General features: G+C 40.5%; 1 protein-coding gene across 3 annotated transcripts in view; it reads left to right on the top strand.

Annotated features, from left to right (window-relative positions):
• Positions 1-19,424, top strand: part of LOC143281129 (uncharacterized) — a 38,562-nt gene extending 19,138 nt beyond the window's left edge. For 2 of the 3 annotated variants that reach the window (XM_076586116.1, XM_076586115.1), the window contains exons 3-4: positions 5,028-5,141; positions 9,827-19,424. In XM_076586116.1, the coding sequence (XP_076442231.1) occupies positions 5,028-5,141; positions 9,827-11,839 (2,127 nt within the window). In that variant the 3' untranslated portion in view covers positions 11,840-19,424. The remainder of the gene's footprint in view (positions 1-5,027; positions 5,142-9,826) is intronic. The other variant, XM_076586117.1, reaches the window with a different exon arrangement.
• Positions 19,425-21,066: the final 1,642 nt, after the last annotated feature.

Genomic DNA, 21,066 nt, shown 5'->3' with positions numbered 1-21,066 from the left:
GTAATTCACCCCTGAAAACGGAGTATGGTTGCCTACATGGCAGGGTAAAAGCAGTTATACACATAAAAACCCACTTGTGTACACATGAGTGAACATGGAGTTGCAGCCCATGAAAAGATAGGAGAATCACAGTAGGGTTACTTTTTGATTTAAGAAAAATTAATTGTGTGTTTGAAATAGTATACAGTAACATACTGAAATCTTTTAATTGGAAAATACTACGCACAAATCTCCACAAAAAGGGATTGATGTTTAGTAATTCTATATATGTTTATGATACTGGCCACACCTGCATTGATAGTGAAGAGCAAGTGAATTATTATGCAGACCAACTTTGTCAGAAATTCCTTGTTTCAAAAACTGTTTTGTTTGAAAAACTTATCTTCACCCTTAACCCACCAGGTGCTACTTTCAGGATTTTGTGTGTTTTAGGCAATGTTGAAAGAGATATCACTGTCTTTACTATGTCTGGGAAAAAAGAAAGGAAAAAAAAAGATTGTGACATTATATCTGGAGGAAAAAAGCCAATCTTGCAGCCTTTGAAACTGGAGTGAAAGTATGGGTGTTTGAATTTGTTCATGCCAAAGAATAGAGAATGTGTGTGTGTGTTGTACAGGTGAAAAATATTGTTCAGTGCACATGCTTGAGTGACTGAGATAAGATCAAGGTGGGTGCTTCGTTTGTGATTGTGCTGAAGAGACTGTGTAAAGGAACTCATTGTCATGCTCATCACCAAAACCACAGGGGGAAAAAAAGAACCAAAAACTTGCTTATAGAAGAAAAATATACATGATCTTATTCTGTAAATAAATAATTTTCTGCAAATGATGACAACTATTTCTTCAAACAGTATTACTTTTGTATGTATTTGTACTGCATTTTTACATGTAAGTTAATTAGGGGGGACTACACCTGTCATATTGCTTAATATATGATCAGTCTGATTGCTAGAAACTGTATTTATCAGTAAGTTTGCATTGCAGTAAGATTTGATATTACACGCAGCCCTTGTTGTCTGACACAGAATCCTGAAAAATGGACACTGAAATGCATTCGTAGTAATGGTTATTGTTTATGTGCTTTCATCTTATTTTGTTTTCTTTTGTTTAAAATTGTAAACCCAGACTGAAATCTCTCTGTGTAAATAAGACACCCCCACCACCCCCACCCAACATGAAATAAAGCAACTTGCTTTGTTGAAGATACAACTTTGTTTTGTTTTTTTCTGGTCTTTGAGCAGGCCATGACCTTGTTATTGATCACCTGAAAATATAGTGAGGGATCAAAAGGGCGTTATCTATGGACCAGATATGAATAAAGAAAACAAAGGTGTGTTTTGAATACAGAAACACAAAAAATGGGGTAAGTACTAAAAAGTGGGGGGAAAAAAACAAAAAAGAACAACAGGATGGTTTTACATTCCATAACAAAATTATGAGTCAAGATGTCCAAGTATCATTAAAGGGCAAGTTATGAACTGTTCAATTGAATATTAAAAAAACAAACAAAAAAAACCCCAAAAGTGGATATATCTCACAATCAGAATGTGATATTAGAACAATATCTATTTTTAGTATTATGAATACACAAGGTCTGTGTGATAAATTACATTCAGAGTCACTTGGGCATTAATATCTTTATTTTCTTGCTTTGGAAAAATGAATCTGTGTCATCATGCTGGATGCAAGCTTGCTAACAAGTTATATTTTCATATCCTTTCTGCTCATTGGTCTTGTTTTGTCTTACCACCGGACAAGAGTTAATTTTACTTAATAATGTTAACATCCATATTGTTGAGACATTTCCGAGCATTGGTATCAGAATCACTGTTTCTTTCTCCACAGGCATTGCTGTTTTTGACTCGTGTGCGTACACAAAGTCTGTGCACTGGTCTTATATACCTGTTTTGGATGCCTGTGTGGGTGTGGGTGTATCGATAGTTAATATTAAAACATTGGCATTGTTCAGCATCCAAATACGGCTGTGAAATCAAACGAGTCAGGATGACAGATAATAATGAAACATGTCATTCTATCATCTTTATGAAGATGTTGCTTGAAAAAAAAATTTTTTTTTGAATCAGTGTTTCAGAAATTGTTTTCAGATTTGAAAATCAATATTTTCTTAGAATTGGTTATAAATTAGGCCTGTTGACAAATGATTGTTTCTCAGACCAGTGTCATATAATGTATAATATTCAAATAGATTCTGTCAAGATAAGATCAAAATGCTATTATTTATTCAGTATGCTATATTTTTTGAATGGAAACAAATTGGTCTCATTTATTCAGCGATATATTCTGCCAATTGGAAGTAATTCTAGCAAGCAAAATGGCAGAGAGAAGCAATAAGATAACTTCAGTGTATCAAACTTAAGACAACCACCACCCCATGTCCCCCAACCCCCTCCCCGCAACCATCATTTGTATCTTGTGGTGGAAACTGATGAATGCCAGCCATGCCCTCACCTACCTCCGCTCACCTGCCCCTTTTTACTTCTTGTTTGAAGTGCTGTGCAAGAATGGAGATTGCAAAGAGGAGATAATTATGATAGCCATTATTGTGAGCAGCCTCCCTGTTACACAGCACTTAAGTCTGCTTTTGTGATCACCAGATGTCAAGGAATACAACAAAGAAAGAATGGAAAGGGCCAAGTGAGTAGGGGTTCAGGTTTTGCCGGTTGTAGATCTAACAATTATCAATTCAGTTTTAATGTACTTGTATGTTTTTATTGCATGTCAGCACAAATGTAGTTATCTTTTTCCCATGCCTACAATGAGCAGTGTTGCATTTAATAAACACCTTAAAAACTCATTAGCAGTTGAATTGATTTTTAAGAAAATTTAAGTATAGATATATTGACCAGAAAAAGTAAGTAAAATGAAAATATTCAGCTGTGTAAAAAATGATGGGTGCAGACATGATAAAGAAAATAATCTCTCTCTCTCTCTCTCTCTCTCTCTCTCTCTATATATATATATATATGTGTGTGTGTGTACCAGCTTATTTATGTCCTTCACAATTATTTCATCAATTACTTTCTGAATGTTGTTATTGAAATAACAGTGACAAAACAACACAGCACTTTAGAAATGTAGAAAATAATTGCTAATTGTTTTGGGGAGGGGGTTCTCTTTAAAAAAAAAAAAAGTTAATGAATAAATCAGTAGCACACAAGTCTTGAAGACTTTGCCTCTCATTTTAACTTAAAAAGCTCTTTGTCCATGATCTTAATGCCAAAGTTATTTTCAAAGAAATGTTCCGTCACTGATGTGAATGCTTCTTGTAAAATTTCAATAAAGACTGTTGCATTTAAAAATGGGTAACTGTGTACACTTTAGAGTGCTGTGTGTGTGAGTAAGTTGGTAATCATTTAGTATGTTAATATACGTCTTTTACATCTGCATAAATTCACATATGCAGAAACACTCCTGCACACACATGCAGCGTGATGCTGAAGGAAGAAAAACTGAAATCAGTCATTTTATGACCTTCAATTCCAGCTGAAATTGAAGTAAACTACTACTATACTCCCTTTCGCCCTGTCCTCACTTCAGGCTTTCCATTCTCAGAGGCTGGCTTTCCAATTTTTTCTTCTTCTATTTTCTAATCTTTTCATGGCAGTACTCGCATAAGTTTATCCCAATGTTCCATTACACAGCTACACTCACATTTGCTCCATCACTATCCAAGTACCAGCAGTCTGCTGATAGATACAGTATCAAAACCATGAGGTCACACACCAGAGAAGACTCCAAACTATTACTATTTGATTCTCTTCCTAACTGCTGTGTATGCTCTAATTCTGTGCATACTGGACGTGTACCTCCAGTGACGGTATTTCAATGTGTTTTGCTTGCTTAGACGATACACAGAACATTAATTATACACAGCCATCAAAGGTCCACAGACACTAAAGTGATCTGAACTTGCCACAGATGTGGAGATAGAGCTACGGTTATAACATGAGCATAACGCAAAGGGCAAACAATAAAGTTTTCACCCTATGAAAAAAATTTTTTCTGTTTTAAATATCATCAGTGAGGATAAGGATGGTAATTTGGAGATGGATTATATCACCAGATTGTACTGAACTGTTCCATGTAACTGTGGCTTCAACCAATAAGATACGGAACCTTCAGTGGCAGGAAATAGGAGCAAAGCTGTGTGTGAAATGGATGGCTCCCAGCTGTGTCTCTTGCCTCCTATAGCCTGTAGTATCTTCAGTTGTGGTTATGACTGGTTGGGGCTGAGATAATTGCTGGGTGACTTGTTTAAGGTTATATAAGGGCTTCAAACCCACAAGTTCCATGTCATCATTCTGTAATGTCTACCACTCTGTCATACTTGACTATGTTTTTGTTGTTGTTGTTTTTTCTGACTCTTAGCTGCACCACAATAACAAAGTACTTGTGATTTGTTTCATATTTGATTGATAAACATGTGGAGCAATTACACACACACACACACACACAAGTTACGCAAAGAATGTGTTTTGGATGTGGATAAACTAAAAGCAATAACAGTGACAACAGCAACATAAGTTGCAGTGAAAAAAAAGACAATGTGAAAAATTATGTTCTGCTAAGATCAGTATATTTTGCCTTGCTGTGTCGTGTCATGTCATGCCACGCTGGCAAATACAGCACAGTACAAATCAGTTACAACTCTGCACATTTTAAAAGATGAATAATTTTTGTTTATTGCCAGCTGAGCAAAATAATACTGTGCTTGCTGTGCAGTGAAATACAAATTTGTGCACCATATCAGTATAGTGCTGTGCAAAACAGTAGTTTAAGTAATGAAATAAAGACAAGACATCAAGGCAAACTTTTGCATAGTCTGCTCTCATGAATCTGCTTTGAAAAATATAAAAGAAGTTCAAACTGTGCTGCTTATGACCCAGTGACTGTAAATGGGGCCATGTACAAGTTGTGTCAGTGATTGTTCAAATATATTCACAAACAACACGTATTAAAGAACCGCGTGTAGGTGAAAACTGTATTGCTGGACTCTGTGTCTGACAGCAGCAGCTTACGTCAGAGGAGCTGGAGAAGCGAGCCAGGAGGAGGGAACTGAACCGACTGGCCGCCAAGCGCTCGAGAGAGAAGGGGCAGCGTCGGAAAGAGACCCTCATCCAGGTAAACTCTCTTCTTATGTGTTTGTGGGCTACAGCTCCCATGCCCACTCTTATGTTAGTCTTTTACATGCATGATCATCTTTTACTCCACCATATTACCATCTATACTCCATTTTCAGGTGTGTGTATGCTGGTTATGTTCCAGTTTCCATTACCCATCAAACACCAAACAGATGTTGAGATCTTTCATGTGTGTATTTGATTCTTTGCTTGTCCATAGACATAAGCAGGAAGGGGGAGGGTTCATGCACTAGCTGGTTTGCACATGCGTTGACCTTGGAAACTGGAAAAATCTCCTCCCTTAAAATATCATGCACCTTGATCGGGATGTGAAATTGGGACCCTCAGATTGAAGTCCAATGCTTAAACCAGTTATTGCACCTGTCAGATAAACTCCCCATGCCAGAATATGCGTCTCTTGCCAAGTTTCTGTTACATGTAGTTTCATCACCATCTAAACTATGTAAACCTTGACATATCTTCTTCTTCTTCTTCTTTGTTCGGGGGTTGCAACTCCCACGTTCAATCGCATGTACACGAGTGGGCTTTTATGTGCATGACTGTTTTTACCCCGTCATGTAGGCAGCCATACTCCGTTTTCGGGGGTGTGCATGCTGGGTATGTTCTTGTTTCCATAACCCACCAAACGCTGACATGGATTACAGGATCTTTAACGTGCGTATTTGATCTTCTGCATGCGTTTACACACAAAGGGGGTTCAGGCACTAAGCAGGTCTGCACATATGTTGACCTGGGAGATTGTAAAAATCTCCACCCTTTACCCACCAGGCGCCGTCACCTTGATTCAAACCCGGACCCTCAGATTGAAAGTCCAACGCTTTAACCACTTGGCTATTGCCCCGTCCTTGACATATCTGAAGTTTGGGACTCATTGAGAACCTCTCTAGTGGTCTGCTTGCTGACTTAAGTTTTGATGAGACTGAATTCAGTATTGTCATGTCAGTTCAGTATAACCTGAGGATTCCAGACCATGTGTATGTGTTTGGTATTTTGCAAGGATGCATAGTGCTTTGTTTTTCTGTAAAGTCATAGTGTTAAGACTTTGTATTGAAGTTTATGAGGCCTTCTTTTTTATGTAGTACTCAAGAATGTTGTAAAGCTGTATTAAATTGTATATTTTTTTGCGTTTGATGTGTCTTGGCATCAAAATTTATATATGGCAACGAAATCTTAACTCACTCGGGACGACAAGTTTTCTCCCTTGCTTTTCCCCACAGACAGCCCATTTGTAAGGGTTTGGAAAAAAATTACAAAAAATACAAAATCATCATCTCATCTCATCTATCCCTTGACCCGTGGGTGGGTCGTTGGGGCACCATGGATGACTGCCTGGTCAGCTCGCGCCACCTGCCTCGGTCCTCAGCGGCCCTTTGAGTTGTGGCAAATGGCAGGCCCGTCCACTCTTTGATGTTGTCCTCCCACCGCTTTCTCTGTCTGCCTCTCTTCCTCCTTCCTTGTACGGTACCCTGCAGGATGGTCTTGGCTAGGCCGTCTGATCGTGTGACGTGTCCATACCAGCGGAGCTTGCATTCCTTCACTGTGGTTAGCAGGTCTTTGAATGGGCCAATGGCGTTTTGGACTCTTCTTTTCACTTCCTCATTTGTGATGTGGTCTTTGTATGTAATGTTCAGGATCTTGCGGAAGCATCTCATTTCCAGGGCCTGGATTCTTCTCTGGAGTTCTGCAGTGAGGGTCCAGGATTCGCAAGCGTATAGAAATATTGAGAAGATGAGGGAGCGCATTAGTCTGATTTTGGACGAGAGGGAGATCTTTTTGTCCTTCCATATAGTCTTCAGTCGACTCAGTGCGGCAGTAGTCTGCGCGATTCTTGACAGGACCTCTGGTTTCGAACCCTCGTCTGACACAATGGCACCCAAGTATTTGAAGGAGGAGACTTCTTCCAGTTTTTCACCGTTTACGTGCAAGTTGGACGTTACGCCTTGGCTGTTGTTGGTCATAACCTTGGTCTTCTCGGCACTGATCTCCATGCCGTAGGCTGATGATGTCTTGTCAAGTTTGTGCACGAGTTCTTCGAGTTCTTTCTCTTCTCCTGCCAGGCCATCAATGTCATCGGCAAAGCGCAGGTTGGTGATGACTCTGCCTCCAATGCTGACAGTTCCCACATGATCTTCCAGGGCGTCAGTCATGATCCTTTCAAGAAAGAGGTTGAAGAGAGTGGGAGAGAGTAGACAGCCCTGTCTGACTCCGACCGTGGTTCTAAACCAGTTACCCGTGCTACCATTGAAGAGGACTGCACTGGTTGCTCTTTCGTATAGGTTCTGTATGGCTTGGATGATGTCTTCACTGATGTTGAATTTGTGCATGGTGGCCCATAAGGCAGCGTGCCATACCCTGTCGAACGCCTTCTTGAAGTCAATGAAGACGTGGTAGAGGTCTCTTTGGTGCTGGAGATATTTCTCGCACAGCAAGCGCAGGTTGAAGCTTTGTTCTGTTGTGCTTCTCCCTGCTCTGAAGCCGGCCTGCTCTTCAGCGATGATCATTTCTGCTTGCGGCTTCAGTCGGTTGAGAAGGACCTTTAGCATGACCTTGCTGGGGTGGCTGATTAGGCTGATAGTGCGGTAGTTTTTGCACTGTTGTAGATTGCCCTTCTTGGGGATTGTGATGACCAATGATTGTGTCCAGGTGGTTGGCCACTCTCCCGTCTGCAGGATCTTATTACAGATGGTGGTGAGGGCATCAACCACTTGGCTATTGCCTACGCACCTACCTCTGACTACGAGGACAGCGAGGTTGAGGCATTCTACGACCAGCTACAAGACATCGTGAACCAAGCACCACGGAAGGACATACTTGTGGTGCAGGGCGACTGGAACGCAAAGGTTGGAGCAGACGCACAGCCAAACTGGCAAGGCAACTGCGGTCCTTTCTGCAATGAGGCATCCAACGACAGAGGTCTCAGATTGTTGGAGTTTGCCAGATACAATGACCTCATATTGGCAAACACACTTGGAGCGCACAAAAAATCCAGAAGATGGACCTGGCAAAGCCCTGGCGGAGACTACAACAACCAGATCGACTACATCCTGGTGAAGAAACGCTTTCGGTCCTGCATCAACATCGCCAGGACCAGAAGCTTCCCAGGGGCAGACGTGGGCAGCGACCACAACCTGGTCATGATGACCTTCCGACTCCGCCTCAAGAAGATCGCAAAGCAAGGTATCACACGAATGAGATTCGACCTCGAGAAACTGAAAGACCCAGAGGTTGCAGAATCTTTCAAAGCCATGATTGGAGGAAAATTCGCCGCACTGACCATCTTGCAGGACGAAGAGGTGAACATCAACAGAAAAACAACTGCATTTAACACTGCAGTGACTGAGACTGCCAAAGAAGTTCTGGGCACAAAACGACCAGTGAAGAAGCCCTGGGTCACCCCTGACATCCTCGACCTATGCGATAAACAAAGAGCACTGAAGAACAAGAAAGGCACCCCTGAAGGAACAAACAAATACAGGACCGCCAACAACAAGGTCAAATCCAGCATGAGAAAAGCAAAAGAAAACTGGATAGAACAACAGTGCTCAGAGATTGAAGACAACCTGCAAAAGAACAACTCAAAAAGAGCGTACGCAACTGTCAAAAACTTGACAACAACCAAGCAAGGACGAGTCAGCACCATCCAGGACAAATCAGGGAAATGCCTCATTGAAGAAAAAGACATCCTACAGCGCTGGACTGAATATTGCTCCGAGTTGTACAACCATGACACCAAAGGTGACACTTCAGTTCTGAACTGTCCCCCATCAACCAACAACGACAGCCAGCCAATTCTTCGGGAAGAAGTAGAGGCAGCAGTGAAGACACTGAAAGCAGGGAAGTCAGCTGGCGTCGACAACATTCCCGCCGAACTGATTCAAGCTGGAGGCGAAGCGGAAATACAAAATACAGAGTAAGAAAATGAAACTTTCAGAACTGGTTTATTACATGTTGAGCTATTACATAAAAAAAAAAAAAAAAATCAAATTTCTCATCTTATTTTTACAGTTTTGCCATATGTAGAAAATACTGCCAATTTTCCACCCCGAATCACCATACCCATGCTCACTTTCTGCATTAAATTCACTTTCTTCTTCGTCATCATCCACCTCTTCAATGTCCCACCCTTCAGTTTGTAGCATTTCAAGTACTTCAGCAACCCTAAAACGTTGCCGTCACTGCCTTGTTCGCTCCACAACATTTTTGAGAATAGCCCGCTTTGCTAACAGGCTGGCACGCGAGCAGACGACCGGTCAGTGACTTTGTCAGCGTGTGTGTGAGACGGGCCACACATGGCAGGCTGACCAATCATACCATTCGATTGTGGAGTGACCCAGAATGGCGCACTCTGCTTGGCTAATCACAAAATCACGTGTACAGCGCGCGTGATGGATTTTTATTTCTTGAAATGCTATTCCATTCCGTCTTCTGAAACCGGATACATTTTATGTAGGAATGCTCACGCATTCCTTCGTCCGGAGAGAGTTAAGTCATCCCTGATAATATGAAACATATTCCACATGATGTCTAAAACATATGTTATCCATTTTAATTATGATTTCTGGGGGTTTTGTTTGTGTAAGTGGTTGTGTGTGTGTGTGTTTTCCCCAGCACTGTGATACCGATAGGTTTCGGGGTGGGTTTGATTATTGTTGTTGGCTGTCACAGGAGATCCAGGGTCTTCAGAACCGCAATGGAGCCCTGGAGGGAGCCCTGGCATCCTTGGTGGAGGAGAGGGACAACCTGGTCAGAACCCTCAAAACTCACCTCCCTCACTGCCAGGACTCGTCCGCCATGACCCGCTCCGCCCAGCTGTTGGCGTTCTCGAACCGCTTGGCCCAGCTCCTGGATTGGACCATCCCCGGTCCAGGCCCCACCTCCACCCCCGCTGTCCCCGTCCTGCCCTTGCCCTCCACAGAGCCCACTGTGCTGGTGGAGATTCAGGCTCCTGACCCTGTGCAGCCCCCTGTGCCTCCTCACCCCCACGCTCATCAGACTAGAGAAGCGTCACACCACAGTCTGTCTTCTCCTTCCACACCGTTACCTCTTGGGCCGGCCCCTCCACCCGCCTTCCCCAGCCCAGTTGGTCCTTCTGCCCCAGAACTCCCCAGTCCTTCCACACACTACTCTCCTGCTGGGCGAACTCATGTGCATGGGACTGGTCCATCGGAGACGGTTTCCTCGAGGGATTTGGAGATTGATGCTTCAGCGGCTGCTGCTTTACGGGAGGGGATTGAGCGTCGACATCATCGTCATTCGTTCCGGGTGTCGGCCCCTGCCTCTCCGACATTTTCGGCTCAGTCAGCCTCACATCATTCTCAGTTTTCTCCTCGCTCTTCCCCTCCTCCCCATCCTTCCTCCCTTCCCATCACTCCCACTCATTTGCTTCCCTCCCCATCCCATTCTCTGCCCCCTCCCCTTCCTTCCCCATCCAGCTCCCTCCCTCCCTTCCTCCCGTCCCCCTCCCATTCTCTGCCGGCTCACCTGCCTTCTCCGTCACGTTCCATGCCGCCATTCCTGTCCTCCCCCGCCCACCTGCCTTCACCTTCACACCTCCCGTCTCCCCTCTCTCACCTCCCCTCTCCCCATCTTCCTTCCCCTCATTCCCACCTCCCGTCCCCTCATTCCCATCTACCGTCTCCATCGCACTCCTTACCTCCCCCTCTTCCATCCCCCCACTCCCATCTTCCTTCTCCCCACTCTCATCTACCATCTCCGTCTCACTCTTTACCACCCCCGCTTCCATCCCCTCATTCTCACCTGCCTTCTCCGTCTCATTCATTGCCACCCCCACTTCCATCCCCCTCTCATTCTTTCCCTTCTCGTCAGTCCTCCCCCTCTGTCCCTCGTCCATCACATCTGGCCTTGGACACAAGTGGGGGACAGAGAGACACAGGAAATCACCTGGTCTCCTACACAGGCACCGAGGATGAGAGTTCTCGAAGCCCTCTGTCCAACCCGGCCCTTCTTCGCAGCCCCAAGCAGAGTCCAAGCATAGTCAAACGTCCCCAGAGCCTGGATCTGCGTGGAGTGGGCATCATCCCTAAAAAGGATCCAGCCCTCAGATCCCCAGTCATTCCAAAAAAAGATCCTGCGCTGCGTTCCCCCGTCATCCCAAAGAAAGACCCGGCATTGCGCTCGCCCACAATTCCAAAGAAGGATCCTGCCCTTCGCTCCCCTATCATTGAAAGTTCGCCTACGCCACCAGTCACAGCAACCTCAACATCAGGTTTACGAAGCAGCGGGATGTTCAAGCGAGGTCCTGTGCAGCGTGTGGCCAGTTTCCATGGTGTGTCCACCCAGAATCCCGGTGAACAGGTGACCCCCCTCAACCTCAGTAAACGACGCAAAAGTGAAGATTATGGATCAATGACTGGTGATGATTCATCTGACAGCCAGCAAACAGGTTTAAGTGGTCATCACACCTGGCCTTCCGGTGCTGGCTCCTGGATCAAGCGAGAAGAGGAGCGTGAACTGCCTCTGAACCTGGTGTGTCGGGAACAACCCTCTGCCACCATCACCTCAGGTCAAAGTGGGTTGACTCAGGAAGCCAAAAACCAACCAAAAAGTCCTCTTGCTTTCAGGCAAGAAGGCCTTGAGTCCCAGGACAAAAATGTTGAATTGACATCATCTGTTCCAAAAAGATTGATGCGTTTCAATAGTTACGATGGGTCTAGTTAGACGTACAAAGTCAGTTTCTTGTCAGAATCTGTAAAATCTTCATAAACAGCAGTTAACTGTGTTCAGCATTATCTGTTGATGAAAGATTGTTTTCACAGATCTGGAAGTAGAACACTTTGGTATCTTTGCAAGATGGAGAAGGTGTGTAAAAACAGGAGTGGATAGACTTGACTGTCATCTACATTAACTTTGAAGAGATCATTGTACACAAATACCACCATGGAATTTGTGTAGTCCTTGTGTATACTTGGGCTGTGGGTATGTATTCTGCATTGTTTGTTTGATTGATACAAGTACAAGGTGTTTTTTGGACGGGGCTTTTGTCTACCTCGGATGTTGGTATGATTCATGAATATATGAATAATCAGGAATGGGAGAAGTTATAATTATTTAGAATTCATTCTCCTTTTGTTATGTATTTGTTCTAGATTGCTGTCTACCTCTTGTTTTAGCAGAAAGTTAGGCAGAGTCACATTGTTAACATCAACAACAAAAATCTTTCTGTGTTTTACTGTCATTTATTTTCTGCCGTTACTTACTTCATGGGAAAGGTTTTATTTACTGTTAGGCAGTGAAAGAAGGTGCCATGTTTGTTATTTACTTTAATTTTGTTTTTAATTTGGCTCTGATTTTATTTGACATCCATATCTTATGTTTTTGTACATGATGCAGTCTGCTCACGGCACCTTTTGTGACAGAAGTTTAAAGATGTACATGACATGGAAAGCTGGAATATATGTGATACAGTGCGCATGACTTACAGTTGTTATATGAAATAGTATACGTGTGATACTTAGTCCGGCATGAATGACTTACATCACTGTTGGTTAACATGTTAATGTTGTCTGATTGGTTGGGTATAAATGTGATATACAGCAGAATTTGGGTACGTGTGCTCACCTGAGGGGGGTGTGCTTAGATGTCTCATTCATTGTTGAGGCAAATATGTTCGGACATGGCCCCACTGCATTGTTAAAACATTGTTTCTGTCATCTTTTCCTTGTCTGAATTTGCAGCCTCTGTGTGTGTGTGTGTGTGTGTGTCCATGCCGTACCTTCTCAGTAAAAATGCCCCGTACATTGTAATTGACCACGAGCTGTTGCTTTATATCGAAGCAGTAACAGAAAACTGTTGAAATGGTTTCAGAAAAATAAAAGAAACAGATTTCGGCAAAGCTTTAGGCAACACAAAATGTTACCTGTAGGTATCCAATATTTCATTTGAGACAGTTACCAGTGTAGCTCTAACAGTGTTAATAAATGCAGCTTTGATTGTTTGTCTCTCCAAGCATGGAACACTGATCACTGTTGATAGTGAGAATGATCCCAACTCTGGGAAAAAGAAGATGACTTGCAACTCTTAAGAATGATCCTTGTTCTGGAGGGGGAAATGTAAGTAGGGGGAAAGTGTAAAACAAAATGAAAAATAAGCTGTTCCCCGTTGCATACTAGATTTTGCGTGTGTGTGTGTGTTCTTTATTGACAGATTATCATAAAATGGTCATACACGTAAAAGCCCATTCGTGTATATACAAGTGAACGTGGTAGTTGCAGCCCACGAACGCAGAAGGAGAAGACAGATTATCATGACAGGGGATCTCTCATTTTACATCATTCTTTTCTGTGCCAGCTTTCAGTAAAAGTTCGCATTATTTCTATGTTATCGATTAGTAACACTCTGCATATAAGTTGCTAATTGTCTGACCCCTACTCTGAGCGCACAGATTCTATGTTTGCCAATTGATAACATAACAGATTTAGAACATAATTATTATGGCACATGTTCCAGCTGCCTGGTTCAGCTAATTTCCTTTGTTTATTCTGTAAAGAAATTGTGTGTACTCATAAATATTTGAGGCACATACTGACCTTCAAATAATATAAAATGAAAATAGAAAGAAAGAAAGGAAAATTATCTACTTTGTCTTAAGTTGGTTTCTTTTTGGGAGAGAAAACTGAACATTATTTGTTCCTGGTCAGTTCAATAAATATTGAAAATCATTTTCATAGATTCTCTGTAAATCTCCAAAGTTATTCTGAAACAGCTCTAGAATTTCATGAATGCTGAAAGGTTACCCCCAACCCCCTCTTCCTGATGGAATTTTTTATGTAAATATTTCAGACATAATTTGTTAAATTGTATATGCCAGGGAAAACATTTTTGTCAAAAAGTTTGTCAGTGGAAGAAAGATAATGCAGTTACTTCCCTTGCACTGCAAAGTGACTGTGGAGGAGAGCCTTGACTACAGTTACTCGTGAAATCTTACAATGTCACTGCATATTTTGAATGTACAGATCCACTTCTTTTCATGTATTGAAAATATTTCAAATTGATTGATCTTACCCTCCATGCTTTGACAATAGAACATGACTGTCACTGTTAATGGGGAAATTGCAAGTATATCAGTGATAAACATGATGATTTGTTGACTTGTCCTAGTCTCTCCCTCTCTTCCCCTCTCTCTGTGTATGTATATATATAATATATATATATATATATTATAGGTATGTGTGTATGTATGTATTGAAGCATACATGTATACAGGACCCTGACATATTCATGAAGACAGTAAATATTTACAAACACTAAGAACTTAATGACAGGCCAGGTGAAGAAAATAATCTAATGTGTTGGATTTGGCTGGAAAAAATGTGTTCTTTGTTGGTGAGAAGCATGTTTTAAAAAATGAGAGAAAATTAAGTTAAATATGTTTTGCATTCAACAACCAACAGCATGAAAGGATGTTCTTGATGTTTCCACATCTTGTATTCCAAGGGAAGTCATGTTCCTAGTAACATGACTGATAAAACGTAGATTTCTCACCCCACACTTTCTTTTCTGAAAGTTGTGGTGGAGGTCGTTGAGTGGAAGACAGGGGGTCCTGTACTAGTGTATGTAACCGGAGCAGTTTCAGAGACAGGGTCTTCCACAGCCAGCTTTTCAAGTCAAACTGCTTTTTGTTTAGAGAGTCATGACGTTTCACCTCTTGGTCCACAGCAAGGTGCTGCTGACAGGCAACCAGAAATTATGACTGTTACCTCCATTCGTATCTACTCCTGTTCGTATAATTTTGAGCTTAGGTGGTCTGTGCCACCGGCTGGACTTCCTGCAACAGTGTCCAACATCAAGTTCAGGGGAGGATACTGTGAGTGAAAATCATTTGCTTGCATGTGGAGTTGTTTCCCTGAAGGGGAGTGGTGTTGACATTGTGCATATTCAAACTTGTGCACATTGTTAGGGATGAAAATAAAATCGAGTTGAAGCCTCATGCACAATTTTTGCAGTCCCAGATAAGTAATATATCAGCTCCAAACACACTAAGAACATGAAAAGGATTTAAAGACACTGGGAAGTTTGTATGTTGGCTTTAAACGGGTGTATCATCTTTATTTTTTTAACCAGATGAAAAAAAAATTGCTCAATTGATGCTGACAAGAAAAAAAAGTTTCCTGAAAATATCTTGGGTTGGTGGATTTTTTGTGGTCAAATTCACACTCACAGAGAAGGAGATATTCATGATTATACATTCATGATTATACATTTTTTTGCAAACTGTTGAAAATACCGAAGTATGGTTTAATATCCAAATCTTATATTTCAAAGTCACACAATCAGAGTGATGAGAGAAGAGAATAATTAACAATATAATGTCATCAATGCATGATTAGAAAGAAAAGAATAAATGAAAAATGGAGTGTTGGAGCTAAAGAACCATTCATAAATTTAGAAAGGTCTGAAAAGATTCATTCATGAATATTGCAGAGAAAAAGTAGTACCGGCGTGTGTGTGTGTGCGCGTGCATGCTGAATTTAGTGATAAACACTGGTCACTCTTGTGGGATCTTGTTTAAGAAGAAATGTCCATCATGGCACAAGTTGTACATTGTTACCAGTACAATTTGTGAATCCAAACAAATTTTGTGTTATTTTTAATGGAAAATGAAGATGATTTATTTGTGTGGTGTAAACAATGTAAGGGATTGAAGTTGTACCCGATTATTTTACAGCTTGAAGCATTCATGTTTTAGGGTGCATGAATGTGTTGTATGCTCTTTCAGAAACACACACACTGACATGTAAGAGTATTTCAGTTATAACTTAAAAAAATAAAAAAAATTTGAAAATTGTATTAAATGCAATAAAAAAAAAAATTAAAATAACAAATAAAAGGCCATACAATAAAAACCACTTTCGGCATTTTGCCAGACCTTTTATGACTTTATAGCAGTTAAACACACACACACACACACATATACATCTGACCTTGTAAGTGGTATGGCCATCACATACTCATCCTATCTCGTTAGAAATACATTTTCCTCTTTTGTTTAAATTACCAATCGTGTATGTAGTTTCTCATGATCATTTTTTGCTTGGAGGTGAAAGACTGGTCTGTTTATACCATACGGAACATCATGTGTATCAGTGTTGTTTCCCCCGTTGTCTCAGTTCTCTAAAGCACTGATCAGTTCCAGTTATTGCTAAATGCTTTCTAATGCCAAAGGAAATTACATTAATTTTACACTAATCCAGTCCCTTGTGGTTTGACCAATGTTACTGTATGTGAGTGTAGAAGCTGGTTATGTTTGGGCATTATAGTATTATTTCAATGAGTTGTGGATGTATGCAGCATTGTAAAGGCAGCAGGTGACTATGTTTCAAAGTATTATATGTTGGTCTTGTGTTTGTCAGACATCTATATATGTTGGGCTTGTGTTTGTTGATCATTTATGTATGTTGGTCATGAATATGTAAAAAGAAATTATGTTGGTCTTGTGTTTGTCAAACATTTACATGTTGGTTTTGTGTTTATTAAAAAAAAAAAAAAATGTATGTTTGTTTTGTGTTTGTCAAACATTTATCTGCATGTTAGTCATCCTAGCTGCCATTGAAGCTACACTTGCTGCCAAAACATGTTCAAAGAGAAAGTCAAACTTTGTTTACATGTTGTGAGAAAGGATTTATTGTACTTTCTATGCTACCTTCCACTGGGAAGTGGGGGTGACGTTTTCTCAGTTGTGTTTTCTTTCAGTATTTGTTTATTGTGCCGGTGTACATTCTGTGTATGCAGATATCAGTCTGTCATTTGTGGGGGCTCCAGATGATTTTTTTTTCTGTTGGTTTTATTTTATTTGAGAAAACATTTTACAGCTTTGACTCGGTGGCATGCATTACAAAATAGAGACAATTTTGTGTGTTGAGTATATTTATGTATTTTTAGATTCATTTTTGTGACTTGAAATTATTATATATAAAGAGACATGGTTATATCCATGCTCCCTTTAAGGGGTGTAGGACAGAAAAACTCCACAAATAATTCACCAGTTAACCATGGGCGTGTGATCTGGTCGCATCATCTTTGGTGTGACTAAAACGACAGCTCTGTTGCTTGTTTAGTTTTTACAGGCAGATCCTCCTCTCACAACACCAATAAAAAAAATTTTTAAAAACAGATTTGATAGTCACCAATATCATGATAAAGCATTTCCTTTATCGGTTTGTTTTTCTGTTTTTTGTTGTTGTTTTTTTAAACCCATTTCTGGCTTAATTTTGTTATTTCATTGTTGGTTTACTACATTTTCTCCGTAGACTTTCTCTGAGATGAATGTGGGAAAGTGTGGCAAAAAGACGCAGTGTTATGTGGCCAGTGTGCCCATGTGGAATGTATCCACTAACATGTACATTTTTGACTGTCGATTTAAACAACCCTGTTATATCAGCTTACAAATTGCTTTTGCCACCTGGACGGGGGTTTTGGGTTGTCATGTCTCTTTGCTAGTCTGTTTGCATTGACATACTTTGCTTGAAGGTGAATGAGCAGGTGTGAGGAAGGAAGAGTGGATGAAAGGTATACTGTTTTCTTCAATATATGCTCACAAACATAGCTCAGCAACATAAATATGAGGAGGGGGGAATCCCCAAATTCACTTTGACATAACCCGCGTTGGCAGATGCACAGATTTAGGGGAAAGAAATGTGAGATGGGAATTGCTGGGCTGCTGATCTGTTATGAATGACATGTGGTTTTAAAAGAAACATCATTGTGTAAAATTTAAGAGAAAAAAATTAAAAGAAAAGATAGACACCCGTGAGTATGAAAGACTGCTTGCTGTACCAGTAGCTACCATGCTGCTTCTTTTCTGTTGCTATGACCCATTCCTTAACATCCCCTTCCCATTTACTTCTGCATCTTGCAGGACCTAACTGTGCAGAGTAGCAACATTTCTGCTACATTTGCATTCAGTCAGATCTTTATGATAATGGACTGCATGTTGTAGTTATCTCAGTAAGAACAGCGTGTTGTGTGTGATGTTCATAAGGACTGCATATAGTATGAATGGACTGTGTGATATTCATATGAACTAAATATAGAATAAGGACTGCACATTTTATGTGAAGTTCATATGGACTGCATTGTCAGTTGTCTTGCTAAGAAATGAATTGGCTTTTAGTTATCTTGGTATCAGTGGGCTCTGGTCTTTCATTTCCTTGGCTTAGGAGTTGCATGAATGTAAGTGCAGGTGTACTTTATGTTGTTCCTCGTATTGCTGGTTGCTTGATGGTGCTGAGATAACATTCCAAACTTTTAAAAAAATAAATAAAACAGATAAAAAAAAAATTAAAAAAACCTCCTAAGAAGCAGGAGGGGGTGTGGAGAGGGCCCAGTTGTCCTTATTCATGCTTTATATTGTGGAGTCAGTTTTGTAGTGATTGCAGACTCGGTGTGCTAGAAGACAGCATATTACAATGTTGCAGGCTATGTCCTGTGAAATGGATGTTAACAAGATGACAGTTGTAAAGTAATGCTTCTGAATGAACGCTACAATAATTGAAAAGAGAAATCTTCAGACAAATCTGAGGGCTGGAAGAGAAAAGGAGTTTCCAGTCAGCATGTTGTCTTCATGTAAGCTGTGTAACTGATGACTTTATGGAAAAAAAAGTATTGTAAATATGGTTTGATCATGTCATTGTGCAGACAAGTGATTATGATATGTAAACATAGTTCATACAATAGAATAGTGTTTCCTGTGCTGTGTCATAGAATGTATGGACTTCAGGAATTGGAAATGTCAATGTAAACATAGTTCATAGTGTTTGCTATCAGTGTGGACTTTGGGAACTAGATGTGTGTATGTAAACATAGTTCACAGTGTTTATGATGCTGAATGTTATGTGTGGACATAGAATTGGAGGTGTCTATGTAAATAAAGTTTGTAGTGTTTACTGTGCTGCAAGTGTATAATGTATGTGTGGACTTCAGGAATCAACAGTTTCTTTTGTTGTCATTGTGCTGCTTGTGGACTGTGAATTTGAGGTATTTCATTTGCCATGCATCATTTTGTTGCTGTTGTATATATGTAAAGGTGATGTTCAATAGGCAGCAGAGATTCAAATTTTATGAGCATAATTAGGCGAGGGGGAAAAAAAAGTAGACTTTGGGGGGAAAATGCATTTTATCTTCCTGTCTGGTTTCTCAGACAGAAACATTGAACTTGACTGGTGAGAAATGGTCTGAACTATTACTGGTCAGAGATAGTGTGTGTGAAAGTCATGGTCTTATTTTTTCCAACTGGATAGCATAAGGATTGCCAGGGGATGGGCTGGGGGGGGGGGGGGGGAGTGATGCATGGAGAAATTACTTCATACAGGTAAACTGAAAGTTTTGTCGTTATGAAAATGATACACAGATATTGAAAGAAAATGGGGCTGGAGAAGCAGGAACAGTTGATCATATTTTGTGCACTGATGTATAAATGTTTGAAGTAGCAAGCATGGGTATGCTCTGGACATGAAAGCAGAGTTAATTGTATATGTATATAACACACAGAGAGAAAAATGTTGTTTTGTTTTTGTTTGTTTGTTGCAGTTATAGGCACAGAGACAGTAAGATACTTTTTTGAAAGAGCAATGCTTTTGGTGAAAAGAATAGTTATGAGTGACAGTCTTTTGGTAGAAAGTATAGGTATTAATCACAGTCTTTTTGCATGCTGTCATAATTATAAGCACATAGCCATGTACTTTTATTTATTAAAGAAGAGTGGTCATAGTGGAAAGTTTATGTATGAGTGACAATCCCATAACTCCCTCCACTTATCATGGACACACTGAATTATGCGCAGAAGCAAAGCAAAGTCTTTCTGTATTTTTACTCTCTTTTAGAGAAAAAAAAAAATCTCATCAGCCATTATTGCACATACATTTGTAACTAAACGGTCATGAATTATTATACCAGTTTCATGTCCCAAGTTGAAATGTGTGCCCAGATGCAGTGTCCAGTTTCAGTTGATGCAACAGGAAAAGGAGATTTTCAGCATTTTGTGATCATGGGGGTTTTTTGTTGTTGTTTTTGTGTGTGTGTATGTTGTGTGTATTGTTTCATTTAAATGTTTTTAGTCTGTATATTGTTGGTATTGAATATTTTTCATATATTATTTTCATTTATGAGTATTTAGTGCATTATTCATGTGTTTAGTGTGTTACTTTCGTTTTGTGTTATGGATTACAGTAGTTTTTGAGTCATCAGACTTGGCATTAAATTACTTGGGGAAAAATAGCTATCTTGATGCTTGGCATGAAACTTTTTCTTCCTCCTGTAGATTTATTTTAAGATGGGTTGTTTTTGTGGTTTTCCTATCTGTTTTTAACGTTTGCTCTGAAATGTAAATGTGTTTGTGACTCTGAAAAGTTGTTTAGTTGTCATAATATGTGTGGAAAGATGTACTTGTACATATAAATATTGTTGGTGATTGATTGGTGCCGACATTGATTTACACTGCATTGTTGCAGATTTTCCTGCTTGTAACTGGATGCTGTACAAATTCATATCTTCTGCTTCTCTCTGTGTCCCTTTTTTTTCTTTTTTTCTCTCAAAGAAGGGTTAAAGCTGGTCTGTTGTGGCAACATTGATGCATAACGCTTTAAAATGCATGGGGATTCTTCATTGGAGGCCTCATTCCTTTCTCACGCCAGTCTCAGTGACTGATTTTATGTGTGATGTTCGTGTTAGTCATTGTTGCTTTAACACCGTTGTTTTTGACACATCAGGTTTGAGCCACACCCATCCCCATCCTGTTTGTTATCCCTTTCAGTTATCCCCTTTTCCCCCTGCACTGTGCTTCTTCCCTGGGCGACTTAGGAAAAGTTTTACCTGAATGAGTAACAGTTTCAGGCATTCATAAGTAAACAGGAACCCAGCTCACTCTCAAAACAGCAATGCAGCTTGAAAAG

The sequence above is a fragment of the Babylonia areolata genome, chromosome 4 (genome assembly GCF_041734735.1).
Source record: "Babylonia areolata isolate BAREFJ2019XMU chromosome 4, ASM4173473v1, whole genome shotgun sequence".
Classification (NCBI taxonomy): domain Eukaryota; kingdom Metazoa; phylum Mollusca; class Gastropoda; order Neogastropoda; family Buccinidae; genus Babylonia; species Babylonia areolata.
Note: the sequence above shows the minus strand (reverse complement) of the source record. Positions and strands in the feature narration are given on the sequence as shown.